Genomic DNA, 22,367 nt, shown 5'->3' with positions numbered 1-22,367 from the left:
GGTTTTTAAAATAATGTAATTCCACACGATGCAGTGGCTTTGTTAAGCACGTTTGGTCAATCCGTTATGATTAGTAAATTGATCTAGGCGTTTTTAATTGTTTGTTTTAGTTTAATAACTTCTAATGACCAAAATTTATTAACTTGATACACTCGATTCAATGTTTTCTACGTTATGTTCTTCTGAAGATAAATTAATAGAGATTTCCCTTTGTTTCTTTTATATTATAAATAATATCAGTTTGTTATGAATTATAATTCGTTCACTGGAACTATTGGACTATTACAGTTAAAAGATTTTTTCCTGGCCTTGTATCATACTTAGTATTGAGTTGACTATTATGTTATTACGTTATTATATTGAGATTTAAGAAAACAGCTATTTGAGGTAATTACGTACACTGTTCAAAAGTAAAACAGACAATAATCATATATAAATATTTCGTAGTTTGACCGGGTTCCGAATATTATATGTATATACATATATATATATATCTTATTTGTACATTAAATATATCCATTAATATACATTAAATATATCCATTAATTTACTTATTTTTTTGAATGTGTAGCATGAATCTATTTTTAGATTATTTTTTTTGTAACATCAGTAACAGTCGGATGAATAACCAACTAATTCTATAATTTATTAGATACATCCAAAGAATATACCTATCTAAAGTAAAGCTTTGTTTTTGCTTGAGTATTTGTGTATAAGAACCTTTTTTTTTCTTATAACATATAATTCAAAAATAATTATATCACCACATCAGTAGGTGTTATTTGTTTGTAGTAGCAAAAACGCATGACGTCATTTGGCAACACTTCATAGGAAACGTCACGTAATTGACATTAAGTAATGTTGAAAAAAAAAACGACAAAACAGTTTAGCTTTTATTTATATCACATTGTATATTTGTATGTTTGAAGACATCCTATTGTATAGGAAATTAACGGTCCTATAAATATATTTTGTGTATTCACCTAAATTGTAATATGGTCTTTGTAAAAATCACAGATAAAAATCTCATATCACAAATATGGTGTTGGTACCTACTTGTTTTTTAATGTCTTTATGTGTATGAGCGTTATTATTTCAGTTCACATACTATGTTTATGTAAATGTCTATAAATTTGGCTACGGCACAATCAGCAGATTTTTTGGCATATTTATATTGAAAAAATTATGTGTATTATCTTATCAATTGCAACGCTCATATACATAAAATATCTCTCTGACATCAAATCATTTATCTCTTTACTAAACGCGACACCTTTACCAACTTCTATCGGATTTATAGATACTTATAGACACAGTTTAAATGCTTTTATCAAAAAGTTTTACTATGCGGAGGGAACATTGAACGTAGGTTAGGTTATGTTAAGTATAATGTTTGTAAACCTAACTACATATAAATTGTTATATGTTTACACAATAAACGGACAACATTCAATATAATATAGACATCAATATGTTCCTAGCTTAAATTTATGACAAACATGCAATAAGGCAAAACTTTACGTATTTTATAAGCATATATAATATCTCGACGATATAAAATAGAAGGCCACATTAAATTTAACACATAAAATTTCATAAAGGGCCTAAGTTAAGCTTAACACTATTAAATAGGTGCTCGTGATATTTGAGTACCAAGCTGTTTAGACGATACGTCAGATTCCGTGTGCCTAAGACCTTGAATTGTGACATGACGCCTACATTTAAGTTCAATCTACGTAACATAAGGAATAATTAATACTTTATATATTTTCCTCAAACATTTTGAGAGTCAGCTGCCTTTTTCCGCGTCATCCATAATATGTTCGGCTTTTGATAATACTGTTCTATTTGAATGAGAGATTTTCCCTTCGTCTCGGGAAGTAGGAGGAATAGAACCGCAGTAGCCAGAGAGGCCGAAGCTCCAAAGAGTCCGAATACGCCGGACATACCGATGTTATTCTTCATGACGGGATATAATTTTGTGAAACCAAACAGGACGCTATTAAAGAGGCAGAATATATAACCTCCGCAGAGTCCTCGAACTCTGGTAGGTAAAAGTTCCCCTATCATGAGCCCTGGGAGTAAAAAGAAGCCGAGGGTGTTGAAGGCAACGTATCCTAGTATGAGGATTGGTGGAAGGACTCCGGTCCCTGGTCCATAGTAAAGCAAGCCCGAGAGCGCGAGTGTGAACAACGCGGTTCCTATACCAGAGACGAGTACTAGCGCGCGACGTGTTACCCTCAGCAGTGCAACACAAGCCACTACTGTTACCAACAAACGGACCAAAGCACTGGCGTTTGCTGCCATCTGCAACAAATAATATACAATTAGAATGAAATTTAAATTCAATGACAGGATTCATAATGAAGTCTACGTGTATAGCGTAAAACATTGTCTCAATAAACTAATTTAGTAGCGATTACCGGTAAATTAAAGGATATGTTAAAGTGTGAAGATGATAAAGTTGTATAGCAGTTTCCTTGTTTAATGACTGACATTGAACATAGGATTAATCAGAGGCGTTTGTAATAATTATATAGATATACCATAGATACACAGTACGACCTTGAATACTTTGATTTTAATCCACACTATTTTCAAGGCAGAATATTGATTGAACTAATAAAACTTCCTTAACATTTTCCAATGATTCCGAACAGCGTGAATATAGTTTTATCTATTTATTTAGGTACATGAGATAGAGTTCGGTCAGGAAACTGATTGTGATTGATAGGTTTTATCTAAAAATTGAACAATTTAATCTTCAGATGCCTTACACTGTTATGTCAATACTATTCAGGATATATGAACAAGGTTAAAGATAATAATGTGTTAATATAAATATCAGTAATGAATTACTTATTCTAAGCTCACATTTTTTTTCATTGACTATGTAAGAAACTATAGTTTAAATCCGGTTTTGGATGAGGAAAATTTAATACGGCTATGATTTTTTAAACCCTGGCAGGTTTGTACACCCGGCAACTCATTGTGAAGATGTTAAGTATTTACTCATATGTTTTTTGCTAACAACAAACAACTAGTTAAACGAATGAGGATAATATGCTCAACAAGGTTATAAAATTAAAATGTATATAGGTTGAATGACTTTGTTCAAATAAATGAAGGTTAGATATACAAAGAAAGTCTATTCAAGAGTACTAAATATTTATTAGTATAGTGTACCTATCACTGGAACCTACTGATCATTTAAACGATGAGGTTTCTAAGGTGCTCTAACATAAGATTTAAGAGAGACCATCTAATATGAAACAAACGTGTAAGGTCGGAAAAATAATACATTAAATGTTTAGTGAGACTATTCAACATATATTACTGCTGAATGTCCTTGAACTTCGATTTTAAAAACATGTTTAACAAAACAAATTACTCACAGTGGGGCTTAAGGATCCTCCCGCGTCTTTGACAATGTCGACGGCGTAAAAGATAACTACGTAGCTGCCGGAGAGTATTTGCAGCATGTTGAAGGCATTGATGAGGATCAACGGTTTCAGTACAGGAGCCCGCAACACTGTTGCCAAGAAGCGAATGGTTTCTTCACCGCGTGCCTTTTCTTTCTCCCGTGCTGATATTAGTTCGTGGAGCTCACGTTGCGCCTGGTTCGATCGAATTTATTAACGAAAAATACTTGGATCATTGATTGAAAATCTATTCAAAAGGAACGTAATATATCTGCATGAATACTTTCATTTATGATACAATCGTTTTTAATTGAACACTATACTTGAGAGTAGGTGATATAGAACGTAAGTATCAGCATTAGGTAATACCGATAGCGTACATTAATATAAATTCATTCAATCAAAATCGATGTATGCATATCAATCAATTATTAACGACACGTTCCAACAGGTCTATATTTAGATAATACGATAAAACATGACCGCTGTTTCTATTATGATTTATATAAATATCTAATTAAGGGCTTATCGCAAAATTCATTTCAACTACATTTCAAAGTGGCCTCTGATGTGTCAGCTTTAAAATGTCCATAGTGACAATAAATATAATAATCATAAGTCAAAACTATTTCAGTTTTTGAGCATATGCCGATTCTTTTTACGGCGTTATATTTTTAGTTAGATACATCTGGTCGCTTCAATGTCACTGTACGTTCTGAAAAAGTATCGATCAAACAGAATACCGTCATCATATACAAAAGTGGTACCTATATATTATGGTATTAGAAGATATATTACTGGCAACAAAAAATTCAAAGCATATGGTCTGTGCTGTTCGATTAACCAACACAATGGCACAGGTCGCTGAACGCGTGTCAAGTTTTTGTACGGATAATATATTCAAACATACACAATGATCGAAAATCGTTGCAAATATAACGTACAATACATTCAAATAAAGTTTTAACGTAGTATTCAATATTAAGTCCAGTCTAGTGCCTAAGCTTCGTTGGTTAGTGTCATGTATTGTATACCGCAGTAATTTTTAATTTAATCGCCGATCGCATTATATCATCTTAGTCGGAATGTCAGGAAAAGGTATAGGAGTTCTCAGTTCTATGAATCGTTTAAAAATATGTCGCTTCAATTTCCGCGTTTAAACTATTCGCTCGGGTAATTACACTAATTATAACAATAACTCTAATAAATGAAATCGCGTCAACTGTGCGGAAATTAATTTTAAGAATAAAGGGAGCGGGTTTACAGCCCATTGAATCGTCAGTGTTGTGAACATTCGAGCAACATGACATCAATTGTCAAGTGCGTTCTTGTTGAGCTCATTAACAGCGATTGGTGGAATAAATACGAATGTTCAAGTGGTGATTGCGATGAAAACAAAATACTTTGCTGGACATCGATTGTGTAATTGAAACGCATGACAAATTGAATGCAAGAAAGTATTTCAATTTCTATTTGATGGTACATTAAGATTATTTTAACTTACCGTATCAGGATCTCCTCGGAGTCTGGCCATGGCGGCCATAGCGTCGTGGAATCTTCCTCGTCGTGCTAGCCAGGTGGGGCTCTCGGGTGAGAAGCATAAGGCTATGAATGCTAGTGTGGGTAGTACGATAGAGAGTAGGGCTACAGCCCGCCATGACAGCGCTCCACCCAATGCGTACACATATAGCACTCCTAAGGAATAAGCCACGAACGGGGTGCCTATCAACAACCCTCGCAGTCGGGGTTCTGATATCTCTCCTAAGTACACCTGAGAAGTTATTGAATAAATCCCATTGAATCTCTATTTGATTTGTAGGTATTACTTTTTTTTTGTTTACAATAGAATGGAAGAAACACATTCAGACAAATCCGATTTTTGGAGTATACAGATACTTATTAGATATTAATAATATAATTATGAGTTTAGTGACAGATAAATTTGAAATATCAAAGATTAGAGCTATCTAATGAGGACGTTTTCATATCCTATGTTATCCGATCACATAAGAGGTTACACAATATCTACGATTGCAATATAGATAAATTATATTTTTATAACCAGTTCAGAAAAACAAATCGTAAACTTATGTGCAATGTGTTCAGTAATATTGTTTAATGTTGTCACGTTGTTTAAGCAACACTTTGTAAATCACGTTTAACGTTTTAAAATATTACAATTATATACATTGTTTAGTTGTCATAAAAATTATGCGTACTTGTGAAGGCGCTGCTAGAATACCGACGGCGAAGCCGCAAACAATCCTTCCTAGTAAAAGCAATGCATGGTGTGTTGATGTTCCAATGAGGATCCAACCTATAACTAGTGGGAGAGTCGATGCTTGAAGGGTTCTTTTCCGACCTATCGCCTCCATAATGGGCCCCGACAACATGGAGCCAAGCGGAGTCGCCGCCGAGTGAATACTCGCTATGGAAAAGTTTGTTAATAAAATACTGTTAATTTATTGACACAGATTTAAAAAAAATAAAATAAGCTGTAGTGTCAAGTCGTTTCTTGACCGGTCTAATGATTATTTTAGACCTCCTAAACGACTCAAGCGTGGAGTGCAACTTTTAGGTACATATTATTTATATTTAAAAAAAGTCTTAATTATATAAATATATACGCGATTTATTTCATTACTGCGGGACATCAAATTAAACAAAACGTGTAAAACTATTCTATTTATCCACTTCATATAGTATCTTAACCTATTTGCAACTCACTTTGGTTCACATAATCTATGATTTTCGCACGCACACATGCATACGAAACTAAGTATTTCGGATACTACGCTATTGTATATTTTATATCTACACGCTTCCAACGTTTCGGTTCCTTTACACGTTAGAGTAACTGTGATGACGGGCAGACGAAACCGTATCTGAGTAATTAAAACGAAACATCATTTTAATAACTTAGATACGGCTGTATAGAAAAAGTAAATTATTCTTTATTATAGAAACAAAATTATAGTTAAACGTATTTAGTACACAAAACAAACAATTAGTATTAATGAACCCGTACGTGTTTTGTCACTCAGTTTTTTTTTCTAGTGAATTAGTTCCTGTTTGTTTCTCATTAATCTTTATAACAACGAAGTTTATTATTCTTTTAATTAAACGCTTTATATTAATAAGGCTTCTTGGTTGATCAAATTGTATCCATACGTATCTATTTCACAGTATATTGCATACATAACAATAAAAAAAACCACTAGCTTTAAGTCAAGTACAATATAATGGACCGTACTATCAATCGAGTATATAATGGTTTGTCTGCTCGAATAATGTTATATACAGTAAACATTGAATTTTGGTTAAAATTAAGGAAAACATTACAAAAGGATAGTCGCTCTTTGTCATTGTAACAAATACATTCTTACTTGAGACCTGAACGGCAATAGAAGCAATATTTACCTTGGATTACAAATTCAACTTGCTCTATTTAAATGTATAACAAGACGAACTGAGACAAAGGTTATTTATAGATTTTCTTATATTTTGCTGATATCGATTACATATCGATATTAAATCTATTTCGGATCTATTTCGGATTTGTACTATTGCTAAAGGTTTGCATAGTCACACTACATAGAGCGAACCCAGTTTTCAATTTTAAACCTACGGTAATAGTGTTATATGCAAAGATAATGCCTCCTATATGATAATAATTATATTTCAACAATTCCTTTACTCGGATTATTAATTTTTTAGTATAGATTTATTTACATTTCCACTTTTGGACGTTTTGTTCTAACTTATTGTATGAGATTTTAAATAGTTAGTTATGTCAGTAATAGTAAGTTATGGGATTGGGGATTTAGGATTCCTTATTGTCATAACGGAACCTTAAATTTTTTTGGGTAAACATGTTGGAGTGTATTTTGCTCAAAAAAATTTACTACAACCTGTCAAATTTCTACTAAAATCACACAAAAGAAAATAAAACCAAAAGAGAGAACGGCAAATATCTTAAAACTTATGATACGGAAATAAATGACGGTATAATTAATTCGTAGACACAAACAAAACACATAAAACATAATTTATTTATTTACAATCGTCCAGTCATATTAAAAACTATGTTTTTTTTTTAAACTATCGCGAGATGAAGTGAAAGAAGGTGGATGTGAAACTCGAATAATAATAAGTTGATGCTGCGGTCGGTGACACGTCACAAACTGGTGTGGTAAAAGGGATTTTTTTTTTGTTTTTTATGTTAAATTCCTCTTGTTTATGAAACGAAAGCGTCTAGAGTTCAAAATCCTTTATAATCGCTCAACTAATGTAAATTAAGAGTGCATTAAACTAACGTTTCTTTGTTATAAACTAGACATCTGTACGCTGTCAATTTTCTCTATACATTTTTAAAGAGTTTACTTGATGGTTTTAAAATACGTATAGTCTGTACCATAACGTTTACCAATTAATTATAAGTAATAAAAAATGTGATCCTTCATTCTTGTTACTCTTATCGCCGTAACATGGGTAAAAAATTACGCAATGTCATCATGGCTAATGAGATTAAAACCTATAAAACACCTTAGGTACAATACTTTAAAAATCGCGGAATTATATTGTACTTGTCTTAAACAAGAAATTGATAGAAATGTTTTATTATTATAAAAACCCTGTAAACATAATGTTCCATAAATAAATATTTTAGAGTAAAATTTTTAATATCCATTTTTAATTACCTATCCAAGAGCCCATGTCATCGTTGATTCTCATAGTCGAGTTCTCCGTCCTTAGTTGTGGGAGCGCAACCGCCGAGAAGCCTATAGGGTGACCGGCACCAGCAGCTAGTATTAACACCGCGCATGTTATTAAACACTGAAACAAAACATTATTAAATTCAATGAATACGATTATTTCAATAACCAATTAATTTTTATATTGAAGTTATTTTAGTATATCAGCCATTAGGCTGTAGTATTAAGTATTAACTTTCCTTCGTCTGTCGTATGTCGCATTACAGTCGGCTACGAAACGGGGATAGTGTTTTGGATATCCGCGGTGTTGGCATGTTGTGATTATTGAATAAATAAAAAATTATCATGCGTTCATCATATGAAGTTTTATATTTATTATTAAATAAATACAAAGTCTAAAATGCGCTATTCATATCCTAATTCCGATAATTGTTTAAATTGAAATGTTTCACTTACATCGTAGTTTTATAAAACAACACCAGATATTATTGTGCAACTATGCAGCTTACTCAAACCAGTGTTTGTTGTTTGTTCCTATTTGTTTGGATTAAAGTAGCGTAAACATAAATAACAAATAATAACATTAAATGCACGTTAGGTTTGCTTACCTTCAAAGAAATAACAAACTCATAAATTTGTCTTCAATTGCAATCATTACAACATGCACAGATTGATACATTTATTCATTAAAGCAATTCTGGATGGAACGTTAAACAACATGATCTCTGTGTTGAAGTAATGGCTGAGTTCGCTTTCATATATTGGAGATTATCATTCTATTAAATTTATCTTTCCACATATCTAGTAATTTGGGTTAACGATAAAGTTAATAGGGTTCAATTAATGTTTGCACTTTTAGTTTAATCGATTATCGATAGTAATTTATTAGAAAGTCTCCGGAAAAGTTTTGCTAGTTTTCCTTCTAGTGGAGCTTTACGTCATGTCGATAGCTATATGTTTGATGTCGAGCCAGTTAGTGCTTTTATTAATAAAGTGTCAACTTGACACCTGTCATCTTCTTTTTTTTTTAACGTGGGTGGATTCTTTCACACTTTATGTACATGTTATGGCGTATATGTAGATATAGGGTAAGGTTTTTTCATTTAAGGAAAGGATTTTATTGCACTTTTAAATGTATTGTGACATGGGTCAAGGGTTCAGATTTTATTACATTTACGGATTACCTTATAAATATATATATATATATTTATAATTTCAAAACAAAAACGGTGTCAAAGTCATGCCGAGGTAAAATATGTATAATCTGTCATAAATGTAACTCTTTCATGTTTGTTTAAATTCCGTTTTTATTGTTAAATAATTTTATAAAAAAAATAACCTTAAACTATGTGTGCAAAAGTTTATAATAAATAAATATTTAATTAATTCCTATAGACCGGAATACATTTATCCTTTACCACTGTTATTTAAATATTACTGAAAACAACAGAAATCAAGTAATTTATGCAGTGAAACAGTTATAATAATATATTATACGAAAATGACCTTTTCATTCGTGACTTTGATTCCTTATAAAAATAATTTTGGTTGAGAATGAGTCAATTTAAAACCGGTAAAAATCAAGTTTCACCGGAGTCTTTATATTCCTGTAAGTCTGTCACTATTTACGGGATATTATTTTTTCTTTCCTTCAACCAACCTTGAAGAAAACTAGAATAACTACGTTGTCTTTCTGGAATTTCATAAATATATTTGAGGATTATATTTAAATATTTACTGGTTTTGTAATAAATAATAATTATTAAAATAGCGCTTATACTACTTATACGTTTTTTTATTACTTTTTCTGCAATTTCATCCGAGTTTAGGATAATAACGATTTAAAAAATATTACAAATGAAAGAATCGTTGGAAAAGTTCGTGTATGATTTAAATACCACAACTAGATGCTTAGAAGAAGACGGCATTGTGATATAATGTATGAAGAATTTCCAATATCTCATTCAATAACATACGTTAATATTTTACAAAGTTGTGGCGCGTATGTTGTGGCGCGATGTAATCTTGGGGTGTTTACGTATGATTATGCGGTTGTGGCGTGTTCTCAGGAGAATTATGGAAACTTCTGGATAAATTATAGTCTATACGTTATCCATCTGTCAAAATATGTCAAAAATACATAGTGTTTTTTTGACATATTTAGATAGATATATTTCTAAATTGTACATTTCTCACCTCATTAGTTTGAACTTTGAACGTACTGGTTTCTAGAATTGAAATTATAAGCGAGCATATTTTTGAAGCGGTTTGTCCCAAAATAAATTGATTACTTCGTTGTATTTACCTACTTGGTTTTCGCAAAACATGATCACATGTAGGTAGTTCAAAAAATATTATTTACCATTTCAGAGTTATAGAATTCTTTTCTAATTATGTGCAAAATATATGTACAGTCGAGTACAACTTAGTTGTATTTGTATTTACTAGGATATTGAAATCTTCGAAATAATCGATCCTTAACGTGAGAGTACCCGAGATATTGTATTTAAAACGACATTTATTTCTAAGTTTTAAATCAAACATTGACGCATGCTGGTTATTAGTTTTTAACATATATCTTGCCATTCCAATAAATGTTTATTGGGATGGAAATAATTGTTTATTGGATTGGAAAGATATATGTTTTTTCTACTTTTTCATACCTGATTGAATACGCCACGGACAGACGAGTAAGTCTCTCCTTTAACATACGGAGGCAGTGTTGCTGTTGAACTGATGCTGCGCAGGAAACTTTGGAGTGCTTCGTATTCTTCTTGACTTTGCACCTTCTTGCTGGTGACCTGGGGTTTTTTGGCCTTTCCCAACATGCTTTCGTGAGCGCCATCGCTGTAAAAATAAAAATAGTATAAGCCAAATTATTTTAAAAATTAAAATGTGATAAAAATGGTATATTCATATATTATTAAATATATATTTTATATTTTTCCATTTTTCATACGAAAAAACTAATAACATATTCCATCGTAAAGCCCAGAAATATAATATGAAATAGATTCATATATTAATTGATGTTTGATTTTGATCGGTAGTAAAGTATTACGAACAAAAAAAAGAACTGGATATTTTTACACTTAATTTATAAATAGTATAAAATCTTACAACATATTCCTATAAGTATGACTAAAACATCCAAATATAACGTGACCAGTTAGAATCATCTATGTAAATTAAATTTATAATATTCAGATTACTAGTTTATATTTTTTTTTCTGTACCGAAAAAAGACTGGAGATAATATAATTTATATAGATAAGAAATTAAACCTTGACTCACAAAATTTGTGTTACATTAATAGTTAATCATTGAACGTAAAGAATTCATTAATTTGTATGACATATTTAAACATATCTTGTTTAAAGACCCAATTCCGTAATACGTTCGCATGTACGTAGGTACATACATATATATGAAAAATTTCTTTATCACAAATAAAACTAACAATTTCATGAATGAAAAAAAGAATTATTAGGCTTTGCCACATAGGTACTGATAATTTTTAACACTCCTTGAATAGTGGATTTCAAAAAGAAAGAGGTCTTTTAATTAAATATAGATTATAATATTCAGATACCATAAAAACAAACTCCACAGATTAGTAATATTTCTATCGGTTTAAATTATTCTGTATACAAATAATATACAAAGGTTGTCTCGGTAATAGATAATTTTTATTAGTGTGTTTACAGTTCTCTAACACTGGCTCTTCATTTATTTTTTACTTTCAATATAAACAGTGTGTCAATGGTTTTTTTCAGAAGAACTCCTTTCTGTGTTGTTCTGGCGTTTGTCTCTATCACGAATAGAAAAGTTTTTACGTGCGTTAATTCATTTTTACCGAATCAATTTGAATGAAGTTTTAAATGTAAAGGTCAGTTGTTTTTTTTTTCAGTAAGTATAAATATTATATGGTGCTATACTCTTAAAAACATTTAACAAAATTTTTGAGTAAATTATGTAGTATATTGATATATGTTGGCAATGCGATATTCATGCGTAGTTGCGTATTTCGACTGCCGCGTCCATCACCTTCAATTTTTTAAAGAGCATATAAGAATAAAAAAAATATATCATATAAGTTTACAATAAGGGACTATATTTAAGTACTCACATATACAACATCAAATATATGATTCACGTATATGTGCCTGTGTGTGTTAGTATAAATAGACTTGGGTAATTATAGCATTGAAGATAAAACCGGCGAATGTCAAGATCGAAAGGAAATTGGACGTGGAAAAGAACTCTTTTCCTATCATTTTATGTTTATGTTTCACAGTTTGCTTCTTTGTATCATTTAAATATCTATAAGTATGTTTACATTAACAGAGCTATTTATATGAAAGGCTCCATATGAATCGATCCTCATTCATAAGTAGATTATAGTATTAATATATAATGAAAAGGGTCTTTGTTCTACAGCGATTTCTTTGATACGTTTTCTAGAAGTCTGTTAAACGTTAAATAAATTAACTAGTACGCAACAATTATTAATTTTTATCTATCTGGTTCAATATCATGCATCACTAATAGAACTCCTTAGAATATATTATGTACCTTTGCACTTTTACTATACGAATTCTTCTACCATAATAAATTTGATATCCGAATACACTGACAACCATTTTGGTTTTAATATAGGATAATTAACTTTGACGTCCTTATGGTCAAGACGTTACATTGAACTGAATTAAAATCGTTCTTATCGAAGTAACCCGTACCCTAGAGTTGACAGCTATTATAATATTAATTAAATAACCTTCATGTGTTCAATGCATTTAATGCAACGATTCGTTCATTATTGTAAAACTTATTTAATTAATAAAAAAATATTTCTGGATAAATATATATTAATTTGTTATATCTCAGTGTCCTGAACCTAAGTTTGTACCGTCATACTACACACAGAGCGTTACCTGTTTTTCATTGATTAATTAAATTTTATTATAGTATTAATTTAAATTATCGAATGCGAAACGGGTAAGGTTTAGTCACTATACAAACTTGTGTTAAGGGTTAAGTTTATTCTTAGACAGGACCTTAAGTGCGGTCTTGAGCTGGGATTTGTTTATAAATAGTGCCAAAAAAATTTATATAGAAATTTATTATAAGTGACATTACCTACCCCTTATATATTTAATTATTAAACTCATACCAATCAAGGTTAGATTTTATTCTATGCCATTAATTTAATTAATATACTTAATTAACGTGTTACATGTCATTATAATAATCAATATAATTTTATCTATCAGCATTATAAGACATATGAATAAAGTTATATTTTACTATATAAAATATAAAAAATTATAAAAACAACTTACAACTGGGACGCAATGTTCCGAAAGTTGCATTGTAAATCCGTATTTTCTATTTAAATTTTAATTCAAGTGTTAGCTCAACATTATTTATATATATATCATTATATTTCTTTTTATTTTTTTAAAATTCGTAACTGAAAAGCCGTCAGACTGTGATGTTTGCAAAACGGAGCGGTCAACGACCCAGTTACACGTCCCAACCTAGTCAACAGCTGTTATTATTTTGCAAAATTTTTATCATCACACTTATAACCTTGTATTATAAAAGTAAGCTAATAAATTATTAAATATATTTTTAACTCTTTATCAAGTAATTTTAAATCAGCATTTAATTTGTTAGGTGTTTATATTAATAATGGTTTGTGGATTATAACGTCGTGATTAATTCGTATATAGCTGTATAATTTGTTATTTATTCGTCCGACAAACCTTGGGCTCACGTTGTCAGAATTTTGATTTACATATATTTCGCTAGACAAGGTCCAACCATAACTGGTTCTTGATTCTTGGGTAACAATGAATTCTATTCATTATTTTATTCATAAACTTCGTATTTACTGTTTTAGGAAAACATGTTAGATAAATATTTTTTATCAAACGCAATATGTTTCCAAAATAAAGTAGAAAATAAGATTAAACGAGGATGTCTTAAAATAGCTTTTTTATTGACATTGATTAACTCGGTTAAATAAATTTAGATTTAGAGTACTTGAATTCGTTGAAAGTAAATTGTGTGAAATAAACAATAACGAATAGCAAAACATTTTGGTCGTACTTATTTTTTTGTATTCAAAGTTCGCCCTGAATTTAATTATAGGAATATGGGAAATCAATAATTGACAAAATGTCTAACAATTAATCTACGTTTTAGAATACGGAAAATTTAGATTCAAAGGACAGAAAAACTAAGTACCGTATTTGTTTAAATGTCTGACGCATATACAAAACAAATATTGTGCTTTCAACGTGAGAATATAAATGATATACAATTTGATGATGCAACTCTTTGCTGTCCAGTATTTTCTTACCTGATTTGATGAGCGCTTCTCGCTTACTTTTATTTCGTACCTATTTGTAATGCGACATGCGATAAATGGATGAAAATTTTTGCTTGTAAGATGTAAAATCCATGACTCCATAAACTTGAAATAAAATAAACTCTTTTTTGCAGTTCTTGCATTATTTGAAATATTAATACGAATTTCTGCTGTTAAGAATAAAGTTTTTATTGAAAGAAATAAGTGTGTTTATACATATTTGTAAGCGTGACTAAAACTTTTCTTTATTCTTTTGTTTTCTGGTTCTTTGTTGATTAATTTTGGAAGATAATATAACATATGCTTTTGTTAAGTATACCATATGTTAAAGTAGCTCTTTAATTTCTTGGTCATCAGTTGATGCCAGGCATTGTTTTATTTCGCGGCTATAGGAAACCTTCGTGTTATTATAATTTTACTTTACGGTATTGTTTCTCAATTAGCTTGACAGGTATATAAAAAGTATTGTAAGCCAATTGTTGTGACCGCCAACAGTCAAAAAAAAATTCATGAAATATTTGTCATGTTTCTTAACATGATGGCATAAGATGTGTACACAATACTCTATTTCTATTATATTTTAAAGATATTTACTTATATATCTTTATGTTTCAAAAAAATTGTTGCATAAAAAATATTTATTTTAATAATAAAAACAAAGACACGTAAACTATAAAACATGTATATCGAAATGAATGAAGAAAATGAAATTCAGGTTTAACCTTAATAGTTATTCTAGTTTATTAAGTCTTGAATAGAGAGTCATCATAATTAATACGTTTGATCTCAATGTATAATTATAACACGAAATTTTCAGTGCCCCGGTATGTGTCGAGAACAATAAGTCGATTACCATACGGTGTCAATTGTGTCGTTGGTGTGTTTCAAGCAACACAAACACAAATTTATTACACGACACTAATGATTCATAATTGTATTTGCGATGAAATTCAATAATGGAGATTAGTGCTTTATAAATTTATGAATAAGATTTCAATAGATTTTCAAAATCTCAGTAGATTTTGTCTAACATTTAACAGGATTTTTTATTTCTATAAACACCCATGTTAATTCTTTATGTATGGATGCATGGAAATTGGTTGCTTTTTCATACAAAAAATACTTAATTAATTTTGATTAAACTTTACAGTAATGTAGTTGAGACATTGGAATCATTTATTTTCGGATATTAGTATAGTTCCCGCGGGTCACGGCTTGACTTTTGTATTGTGTATGAAGTCAAGTAACACCGATTACCTGATGTTGTTAGCACACTAATTTCTCTAAATACAATTCTGATGTTTATCCGAACAAAGTCGCCGGCGACCAGAGCAGATTATAAAATTAATTTTGAACACTATGTTATAAAATTCAAATATCTCTGTATGAAAAGTTTGATATACTGATAAGGTTTATGTCCGTTTTTGCATTAAAAATTTAATGATCTATGATAAAAGAATAATAGCCTTACCAATCCGACTAAGACATAAACGAAAAGACTTGAATAATACATGTGACGGTTAAATCATTGTTAAAGACTCATAAAGTGCTAAAAATATTGATTTTGTTATAAATTATATATGAATGATAACAAAATAAATTATAACAAATATATTAAAAATATATGACAACTATTATTTGAAATTTTCTTTTTTTTAATAACAAATAATAACCTCTATGTGTTATGCGGTTTTGTTTTGTTTTATTACATATAACTCATATGTTTCATTATTAAGGCGAGCAATATCATATATGTTTGATCATTTTCATAGGCACAACAATCGAAGGAAACAAATGTTACTGTTGTATAAAAAAGACTAGGTATGCTTATTAGTACTGTAGGAGTGAACTTTGATTTGGTAAGTAACTTTTTATTTGACTTAATTGTATCTGTATCTCAAATTATTCCATGAGTACTAATGAAGCATGTGTAAGTCGTAAACGTAATATGATGTACATATGTACAAATTACGTGACATATTGAGGAAACATCATTTGTCTTAATAATAAGGCAATTCGCTTTGGAATTTCAATATACATAATCGTTTCATTTTATAAATTGGATTTTGTGTTTGTCTCTTGTTTTGTGATGATTTGTACGGCTTAACTATTTTCTAGACCTTTAGAAGATATTCTCGTACTTTGTAGGAAAAAGTATATGTGATAATTTGTATCAGAAATATTTAAGAAACTTACGAAAATCACTTATAATAATTTAAAAATCCAGTTTTTTAGCATAATTATTAGCTATGTCCAACATTAATGTTTCAAAACATAGCATTAAAATTATCACTAATTTATACAGTGTACGATTCGAGAACTAGTAGTTATAAGAATGCAAAATGCATCTGTATGCATACAAGTTTTGCGTCGTCCCACTAAATACAGCGTGTACCGTTCCCCATTCAATAACCTCGGTATTGACTCTGTGTGAAAATGTATGTATGAAAAACTATTAAAACGTAGTATGTAGTGTGAGAACGCAGACTCGTAGTAAACGTACTGAACGTAACACTTACGCGAATACAGCCGATAGCAAAAGATATAATCAGAGTTACCGTAAAAATAAGTTAATCTGGACGAGAAGTTCAAGGTTTGACTTTGGTCAGCTTGCCTGTGCTGTTTGATAACGTTTTTCGATAAGTCGCTCAGGAAGTGTCAGACCAAAGATAACAATATGTTTAGTAGTGAACCTATATTTTTGTGTAAATTAGAACGCTGAAAAGATTAACTTTGGCATAAATAAACTTTGTATCGGTCAGTTATTTCAAGATTTAAAATTAAATAAAAATATTACCATCCGTTTGATTAAAATCACTGTACGTTTTTTCTTGGATTATTGGTAACTTTAATTTTATAAAATTGAAAAAAGTATACGCCTGTAATATTATAAATAATAACAATACCTGTTCTAACAAATTGTATCCACCTATTCTAAAAATTAATAAAAACGATAAAATTATTTATATCGATATCGATAAAAGCAAAAGCAATACAATAAATGCAAAACTTTTTTTTTTATCTACACGAATTTTACAGTCCTCTTGAGATCTTAATATATCATTCGTTTATCAAAGAAATCTTGCACAACGATTTTGGTACATCAGCAATCAATAATTCAAGTTTCCAAGATTCAGTGTATGTGATGCATACATCAGAATCTTGGAAAACCAGCCTTAACATATAATATGAAGTTAAGGAAGGAAGGAATACGGATTTATCTGACATTTTAAACGACATATATATATATATATATTCCATTTCGCTTTTCGCAATAACCGAAGTTTGATCAACAACGAAAAGCTTTAAACACCAGATATTAGTATGATTCATACTAATATTAGATTAGATAAAACTATTATCTAACTTCATAAAGTACTAGTTAGCCAAATTTTTAATATTTACCACTGAAGAATCGCTATATACACTAATGTGACGTATATTACGTTTTAAGATTGGAACTAGGTACTATAAGATTTTGCACAGGTAAGCGTGAGCGAGTAAGGGATAAGTTATTCTTATTTCATAGTTTCTTCTATTAATTTAAGTTTCTTCTTAATAATAAAAATAACGTTGTTATATACAATTTCACAGAGAACTGGAAGCTCATATCTCAAAGTACCAAAGTGGTGAAACCTTTTTAATATTTCCTCTTTAATGAATAAACCAAGATTTATGAGCGAGCGAGACTGATATATATTTTATAACTAAATATCTGAAATAAAATAATATTGAGTATATGAACCTGACATTTGAGATTTATCAAAAGCATTTGATTTCATTTCCATTGCAGATAAGATGAGTTTTTATGCACGGGGTCTTTATCAAGGTTCTGTTGATAAAGAACCCTTCTACAGATAATTTATTATATTTAATTAAAAATCAGGTCTTAAAGGATAATTATTAGGAAATAAAAGATGCTTAAATCTCCAATAAATTATACGGTACAATTAAATATTTTTACATATAAAATTTTATTTTACGTGTGTATGTCGCCGAACTCCTTTTATAAGGCTGGTCCGATTGGAATGTTTTTTTTGTTACGCATTTGGGTGGCGCCTCAAATGTTTTAGATTTTAAAAATCAGCCCGCCAGATGCCGCTGCATTCGTTATCTGGGTTATTTAAAAAAATGGCTGCAATGTAGGCTACTATATGTATTATTTTAATACATTTTACACATTTTTATCTGAGCGCAACTAATACTAATTTAATGCATAAAATTTATTGGACACAACAAAATACTGCTTTGTTTAATATTTTGTTTAGTCTTATATTAATAGTTTTTTCAAGGTCGCTTCAAAAATGAAGTCCAAAATGGAGAGACCGACTAGACTTTGGTTCGGTTTTCGTTGTTTTAAAACAGAAACGCAAAAATAAAACGACGCAAGTCAAGGAAAATAAAAAGAAGCAAATCGATGTTTGCTTCCACGAAAAGGAATTATGTAGTAATCATTCCGTTATTACGAGGGTAATGAGAGTAACGAATAGTCCTTTAAGAAATATTTAGCTTGTAATACATTTGCCGTAAAAAAAATATTATATCCATATACCGAAAAATGACGTTAATATTTTTATCAAGAACAAATATGTATAAATTTATAAAAAGTTTATCAATTATTTTGTGATGTAAAAACCTACGCTTTTCCAATATTTTCCTCTATTTTTCACACAGAAATATTTCTTCATAAATTTTATGATTCTAGGTCAAGGGGCGATTTCCCACAAGTTTTGATTTTGTAACGGGCAACAGAATAAATTATCATATTTTATATAAATATTACATATTTGTTTTACAATTTATTTTATATAAACAGTCTCGAAAAAAAGATGAACGGATGAATCGACTCATAACAACAAAGTCACCTTATAAGGCTTTTGAATTTGTAGGTCCATTTTTTGCAGACTCAGGTACGGAACCTTATACTCTAAACTTGTATGCATCGTTATAAGTTTAAAGAAGAATGTATTTGTTACAAAAAAGCGGCCTTTATACCGTGGATGAACAAAGGAAAACGGTAAAAAAATATCATGTGATTATATATAAGGATCTTGTAAAGATTTTGTTATGCCTGTTGACTGTATAAGTAAGTCATTGTCTTGTCTTCAAACAATAATTCTAGGTAAAAATCTATAACATATAATTTTTACTTTAATAGACTTAGGGCCAAAACGTTTCGGCCTTGTTTAAATTATTCGTTTGGTATAGGGAATTAGATTTTCAAGTTATTTATTTTTTAAATCATGAAAATAAATGTACCTAAGTAATTTTGGTTAAAAAACCCGATGTTTTTTTTACATAAATTCCATAATTAAAAAAGGTATTTTAATACGTTTTTATAAAAAGCGTTCCAATATTTTTTATTAATTTTGAATATATTTTTTATTTCTTGGAAAATAAGAAGACAAATATTGTTAAATTAACATTTGAACTTTAATAACCTTTATATAAAAGGCAATTGTTGTGTCACTTCGAATGTCAAACGGCTATTAAAAGTGTTATGATAAATTCTTAAAAATAATTAAACAGATTAAAAAAAAAAACTTTATTATTATGAGAAAAAAATATGAGTTTTAAAATTAGAAAGTTTTAAAGAATCAACTCACCGCGTACTGTTGTCTCTCATTTCGATTTAATATAGATCTAATAAGAATAACGCTAACAGTGTAAATTGAACTAAAACGAAGTAACTTTCACTATGAGCCGGGTACAGTACTGGAGTTGTACTTTTATTTATGTTTCACACTGGAACGTCAAAACATTGTGAATGGATGCGATCAATAGTGTAGTTCAGCGAAGAGCGGCGACTGTCGGCGGTTGAATCGCCAAGAGACTGCGAAGTACAAACGTCTATGGCGGCCCGCTCCACCAGCTGACTGTTGAATGTTACGACGAAACGAACTAAGCACGCATTACGTCACCATTACTAGCGTGCTTGAATTTTTGAATGACAGAACAACTGCCCATGGCCGTTTGATAACAGGTTTGTAATGATATATCAAAAAATCTGTTACAAATGCTATAAATAACGTAGAACTAGAATTGATATAGCTTTTTCGTGATTTGTCTCAATATTTAATTGTAAACCTAAAGTGGTTAACTATTATAGTGCCCAAAAAAATAAAGTTGAAATAAAGGTTAGAAAATAAATAACTAAACCTCGTCATAGATTTTTCTAGCTTGAAAAAAATAAACTAAATTCCGAATGATTCCCATTTATCATCATTGGCCAAATAGGTAATCAGTCGAAGACACATATTGTGTCCGTGGCTGAAAACATCATTACTGTGGTCTAGACGTATATCTGGATAAAAAAAAATATTAATATGTATGTAATATTAAATCATGTTCAATTAATTACTCTATATGATATAAATGTGATACATACATAGATATAGGATAATATTTACTTCAGATATGCGATTATTAGATATAGGTTAATTTTCAAGAGTCATTGTTTGGTATATATAAATTATTTAAAATATTGGATAAATGTATGACAGGATACTTAAATCATGATTAGTAGTTTTGAAACGACGCTATAATATGTTGAGGTGAAAACGTATTATTTTCGTCTGTAACAAGTATTTATTTAACTTGAAATGTATGAATATATGTTTATCTGGTTGGAATCTTGTAGCTTAATTTTCAACCCAATTATTTTTAACATATGTAGCTGAAATTTTGTATACACGCTTATTTTCGATGACATTGCATGTTTAGCTATCTGATGTCATTCTAAGTCCAATATGGCGGATTATACAATATGGCAGACTCGTTATGTATTCTACACTAACAAAATATGGATATCAAATTAAAGGGTTTGGCTAAGTAGAACGAAAAAATAGTACGACCTCACATTGAATTTAATAAAGCGGGATATGCAAACTAGTTGTTTCTTGGGCTCTACCACAATATGCATAAAAAATGAAAGATCTTGGCGACAAGAACACGAGAAATACAACCACGCCACTTCAAATTCAACGTGGTGAACAACTTAAGATGATAGGCATTATTTTGTGCATAACTACGATATACCAAACGAAAGGGCTTGTGTTGCACAGGAGAATACGAAGAACATTGAGAAGAATAGAGGAAATAAGAAGACTAACTGGAAAACGACCATGTTGCAATGATGCATCAAATTAAATGAAGAATAACTAAAAAATAAATTAACTGTAAAAAAAAACTTTTTAAAACAAGCCTTTATTTAATTGATCTGAAATATAAAAATAACCTTTTAATTAAAACAAACTTATCAATTAAGTACTATGTACCTATTGCACAATTCAAATTTTATGAAAGCTTGTCGCAGTATTTGCCTGTATCTAACTAGTTATGACACAATATTAAGTGACTTGACGTAATAAGAAATAAAATGTCTCTTAGAAAATATGCAAATAAATATAAATTTTAATTAATATACATATTCAATAACTTGCTTGTTACAAACATATCGTTTTAATATTTTATCCATTATCATATTAGCATAATATTGCGTGATGTTTTGCTAGGATTGAAACAAAAGACGTATATTTTTTTAATTTGGACCATTTGAATGTAGGTTCAGTAAGTTTACCATGAGTTTTGCACACAATATATGCGGATTTTTTTTACTTTCACTTTCATAAATCTGCTCCCTTTATAGTATTGAATATTGATGTAGATAATGGAATGAGAAAAGGCAAATCCTCCGTATGTAGTGTGCTCATATAAAGAGTACCTAACAGAGTGACAAATATTCATTTAAATTAAAAACTTTCTTATTTTTGAAGTCTGTCAAAAATTAACTTGAAATTTTCCTTGTGAGTTATGATATTACCTAAATATTACTGACATTTCCTTCAAAATCGA

General features: G+C 29.9%; 1 protein-coding gene across 2 annotated transcripts; it reads right to left on the bottom strand.

Moving 5' to 3' along the window:
- Positions 1 to 880: 880 nt before the first annotated feature.
- On the bottom strand, positions 881 to 20,396 carry LOC116770070 (facilitated trehalose transporter Tret1-like). 2 transcript variants are annotated; one of them, XM_061527656.1, is made up of 7 exons: positions 20,120 to 20,396; positions 10,801 to 10,984; positions 8,123 to 8,258; positions 5,642 to 5,850; positions 4,927 to 5,193; positions 3,396 to 3,617; positions 881 to 2,307 (listed from the first exon to the last, which is right to left on the bottom strand). In XM_061527656.1, the coding sequence occupies exons 1-7, from the start codon at positions 20,137 to 20,139 to the stop codon at positions 1,774 to 1,776; spliced, it is 1,572 nt and encodes a 523-aa protein (XP_061383640.1). In that variant the 5' UTR covers positions 20,140 to 20,396; the 3' UTR covers positions 881 to 1,773. The 2 variants fall into 2 exon arrangements, with proteins under 2 accessions (XP_061383640.1, XP_061383639.1); XM_061527655.1 differs by lacking the exon at positions 20,120 to 20,396 and adding an exon at positions 12,713 to 12,795.
- Between the last annotated feature and the right edge of the window lie 1,971 nt (positions 20,397 to 22,367).

The sequence above is a fragment of the Danaus plexippus genome (genome assembly GCF_018135715.1).
Source record: "Danaus plexippus chromosome 13 unlocalized genomic scaffold, MEX_DaPlex mxdp_15, whole genome shotgun sequence".
Lineage (NCBI taxonomy): Eukaryota > Metazoa > Arthropoda > Insecta > Lepidoptera > Nymphalidae > Danaus > Danaus plexippus.
The sequence above is the reverse complement of the archived record's forward strand: the minus strand, read 5'-3'. Positions and strand labels throughout refer to the sequence as shown.

Coding starts and splice junctions, on each gene's coding strand:
- LOC116770070 (XM_061527655.1), bottom strand. CDS start 12,780: ATGGTTGTCAGTGTATTCGGATATCAAATTTATTATGGTAGAAGAATT. Junction 8,259..10,800: donor TCCGTGGCGTATTCAATCAG/GTATGAAAAAGT, acceptor GTTTTGTTTCAG/TGTTTAATAACATGCGCGGT. Junction 2,308..3,395: donor GAGGATCCTTAAGCCCCACT/GTGAGTAATTTG, acceptor TATTTGTTGCAG/ATGGCAGCAAACGCCAGTGC.